Below are 4,541 nucleotides of genomic sequence, written 5' to 3' on the forward strand. Positions count from 1 at the left end.
TACAATAAAAACCGTTTAAACATGTAATACATGGTTGTGACAATGAAGTTCGGGTCCCCTCTCACAGACCCGTCATCTCTAAAGATCACAAAATAACCATAAAACCCTTCGAGAAACTTAACATGTAACAAAACTCCTATTTCTACTTTCTAATCAACTCTGCTACAGGGCGCCCCCCAGACTGAACAACCCCCATCATGTCACAGTTACAATTTACTCCAAACATGAGTTAACGGTAACAATTTCTAATCAAAATTCAGGCAAGCAAAAGCTCAACTAATTACTTTGTAATTCTACTAACTCACAACAGTGGATTGCTTGGGCTCACGAAATACATCTCAATTGAAAACAGGAAAAAGTGTGATCGTCCAGCAATGGCGTCGAGCACAAACAAAGACCCGAATCTAATTAATTAATTCTAGCTGTCTACAGTACCTTTTTGGGATGTAGATTCGCCTAACTATTTGAGGATCATTATTTTACATTTAGAATGGATCATTACAAGTGAAATAACTTTACAAGACTTACTTTTAAACACTAAAAATGTCTTCCATCATCTTTCTAAGGTGTTCTTTTCTGCCTCTTAGGTCGCTTCCAATTGCGACTTATGCAATCTAAGTTTCTTTAATTACCTGTTTAAAATCTTCTTAGGCTTTATAGGTCTTTTTGATCTATTGGACTTATTTTTCTCATCACCGACAACTATAAGCATATAGTTTTTCAATGCCTTTTTTGGTCCAGCAACGTGTGCAGCCACGACACTTCTCACAATTGAAGTTACTTTGTTTTTATTAGATCATCTTCTTCCAGCACCGATTTTCTGTACTGTGGACATCATTGAAACGGTACAACATTCTTTTCAACAAGGCCCCTCCCTCTTTTTTGTTCCTGAACCTGGTCCTAATTTGTCGCTGATCTTTTTTTAATTTTTAAAGAGGCTCCACTCCGCCCCTTGACGTGCAACCCGACCTTAAGGCTGGGTTGGTTTCTCCGCATACTCGTAGTATGCTCTGCTTTTTTCTGCACACTTAAAAGTCTTTGCTTATATTGCTTCTTCTCTAACACTCTACTTTTCGAGACCAAAGCAGCCTATAGTAGTATAGAATGTTACCTCTAGGAATCCGAGTCGTTGCTAAAATTTCGGTATCTGTGCTTTCGTCTCCTCGAAGAGCGGATGAGTACTGGGAATGACTGAGTGTTTCCGGAGCCTTCGTCGTCGGCGTCTCCTTCTCGGGGCTTGCAGCCGTTTTCTTCGGCGGCATTCAGTGCAGTATTTATTGGTGTTTAAATTTAGGTATTTAGTTTATTGGGGATTGATCGGAGAATGGCATAGGCAAAGAGGAAGTATCATTCTGGTTGAATGATGGTTGGACGGTTACCAGGGTTACCAGGGGGTTAGCGGGGGTGAAGTTATCTGGATCTCTTTGTATGTAAGAGTCTAGACGAGACAGATTGATTAAGATTATTAATATAATTAGATATCCTGCAATGTCTTTAAAGGAAAAATAAGGCTGAAATGGAATTTTGTCAATGTTTCTATTTAGACCTAGTGGATTATTTGATCATGTTTGATGGAAAAATAAGAGGTGAATTACTACTTTGGCTGAAACAATAAATGGAAGATGGAAATAGAATGAGAAACATCGAGTTAGGGTGGCATTGTCAACTGCAAATCCCCCTCAAATTCTTTGAATGATTGAAGTTCCTAAATAAGGAATTGCTGATTATAAATTAGTAATTACAGTTGCCCCCCAGAATTATATTTGCCCTCAGGGTAAAACGTAGCCAAGGAAGGCTGTTGCTATTACTAGAAATAGAATTGTTACACCAACTATTCATGTGTGAATTAGGTTATAAGATCTATAATATATTCCTCGACCAATATGGGCGTAAATGCGTATGAAAAAAAAAGGATGCTCCATTTGCATGGAGTGTTCGAATTAGTCATCCGTTGTTTACATCTCGACAAATATGGGCTACTCTATTAAAGGCCATTTCTACGTTAGGACAATAATGTAATGCGAGGAAGATTCCTGTAATAATTTGAATTATTAAGCATAGTCCTAAGAGAGATCCAAAGTTTCATAGTGAGTTATTAATAATTTTAATTAAGGGAGAGTTCGTATTGGAGTTTTCATTAGTTTATTTGACGAATAGGACCTTGGTTGAATTCAGTAATTTTAGCTGTAGTAATAAGTAATTAGAAGAGTAATTAGAAGATAAAAGATTATTGAAATAACATTAATTATTACAGGATAGTTGGCGTATTTAATTAATGAGAACTAAATAATAGAGTCTTCTTTAAATAGAATGATTTCGTTGTTGTAAATAAATCATTCAGTTTTGTGTTACTTAAGGTGAACGAGGATAATTGTTAGTATGAGCGGAAAAAGGATTATTATTTTAGGTTGGAATTTTTGTTAGAGGCAAATCTAGTTATATATATAATTAGAATAAGTATTCCTCCAATTGTCCAGCGCAGCCTCATCCTCAAGATAACTTACAGGTAGTTTCACTTGTATCTAGGAATGACCACAAATTTTAAAGAACTCTGTGTTACCGACTCTTACTGGGCTCTATCCAATCCTCTGCTGCTAATGTCATTCGTTTCCTTGTGCTTGGAAATTGACCACGCGTTGCTAATTTTCGTTCGGTTTCCCCTTATAAAAGGTAAAATATCGTTCAATTTCTTACTCTCCTAATTGCTTTAGGTCTATTTTTACAGTCCTAGACATTTAGGTTGCAGTAAGTACTCGGTTTATAGATATCGGTACTGAAAAAATTTGGAGGTTAGATCACGTTATGCACTCATATTGTGAAAATGGGAAAATCGCACAGATCTTCCTCTCGATCTAGTTCTGTCTCCAGCACGGACGCTCATAGACGAAGCCATCGAGACAAATCCGACCTCGAAAGGCGTTTACGCCATTTGGAACGGAAAGTCCGCAAATCTCGTCACGCCCGGAAACATCACACCAGGCGTAGTCGTTCCACATCTCTTTCTCCACGTCATACACATGAACGTGGGGAAAGAACAAGTCCTCTTCACAGCAGCAAAGAGTCAGAAGGGTTTGATCGCGGCACATTTTCTCGATGCCCGACCTCTATTTCTCTGCCAACCAACGGTGGCGAGCCTGAGACCGCTGATGTACTTGTTTGCTTGGAACCCGACCTCGAAAAAGATGTTTTAGCCTTGTTAGGGGATGACCCATCAGAAAAATCTGAGGAGATTCACCTTCATGAAGCACTAACTGTGCGTTGGAACTATAACCTCACACGAGGTTTGGATGCTCAGGTAAAAACAGCATTATTGGGGAAATACCAAACACCAATCAATTGCGAATTACTCAAAGCACCAGAAATTCTACCTGCATTAGCCGATATACAAATCAAGAAGGATAAGTATCAACGTTTAGGTCAATCTCAATTGGGCGTGGGTCTCACCTCATTAGGTGAAGCTTTGACCCTTCTTCTGGAGGAGAGTGGTTCCCGAAATGAGGAATTATTGAAATTATTAACAGATTCCGGAAAAATTTTGACAGATCTTTTCTTTAATATGTCCCGATCTAGAAGAGCCAACATTGCTCAAAATCTTAATAAGTCTATGAAGGACATAACCCAGAAAGATACACCAGGTCACTTTCTGTTTGGAGAGGACTTAAGTGAACGCATTAAATCTGCAAAGACTTTACAAAAGTCAAGTCAGGATCTCAAAGCGGTACCAGATAAATTAAGAGTAAAAACCCCTAAAATCAGTCAAAAAAGAGAAGGGGGGAGGAACAGCTAATTATCCATCCACCTCTAGGTCTTTAAACTCGAGGAGCTCGTTTCGGTCAACGAGGGACCTGAAACAAAAAGGGCGAGATCCTCGACCGTATCAGAGTTACAAAAATTACCGGAGTCGCAGTCCCTCACTCTCCAACAAACGTTAGAGGTAATAGCAGGTAGATTGTCATACTTCAGGACTGAATGGCGAAAAATCACTAATAATCACAAAGTGCTTGAATGGGTTAAATCTTTTAAAATCCATTTTGTAGTCGAGCCAATTCAGAATCGACCACCATCTCCTGCGAAATTAAACAAGGAGGAAATGGATGCAATGTCGGTTTCCATAAATGCACTTTTAGGTGAAGGAGTGATTCGTAAGTGTCACCCTTGCACTGACCAATTTATATCAAATTATTTCTTGGACAAAAAATCGAATGGCAAGAACCGCTTTATCTTGAATTTAAAAAATTTAAATAAACACCTGGATCCTCTCCATTTTAAGATGGAGGATATGCGAACAGTTACCAAACTCATAAAAAAGAACTGGGTTATGACATCCATTGATTTGAAAAATGCTTATTTTCTTATTTCTATTGACGAAAACTCTAGGAAATATCTTAGGTTTGAATTTAGAAATCACCTATTTCTAAAAGTAATAACTCATTTTAAAACTGGTATAAAAACATTTACTATACAAAAGTTAATACTAATAATAATAATAATAATAATAATAATTATAATAATAATAATAACACTTATAATAATGAATTTCT

General features: G+C 37.5%; 1 protein-coding gene across 1 annotated transcript; it reads right to left on the reverse strand.

Annotated features, from left to right (window-relative positions):
- Positions 1–1,290: 1,290 nt before the first annotated feature.
- On the reverse strand, positions 1,291–3,086 carry LOC107398807 (cytochrome b-like). Its single transcript, XM_064359619.1, is given in 4 exon segments — positions 1,291–1,344; positions 1,347–1,910; positions 1,912–2,079; positions 2,925–3,086. Coding segments are annotated over 4 exon segments (948 nt in total).
- Positions 3,087–4,541: the final 1,455 nt, after the last annotated feature.

The sequence above is a fragment of the Tribolium castaneum genome, chromosome 11, assembly GCF_031307605.1.
Source record: "Tribolium castaneum strain GA2 chromosome 11, icTriCast1.1, whole genome shotgun sequence".
NCBI classification, from domain to species: Eukaryota; Metazoa; Arthropoda; class Insecta; order Coleoptera; family Tenebrionidae; genus Tribolium; species Tribolium castaneum.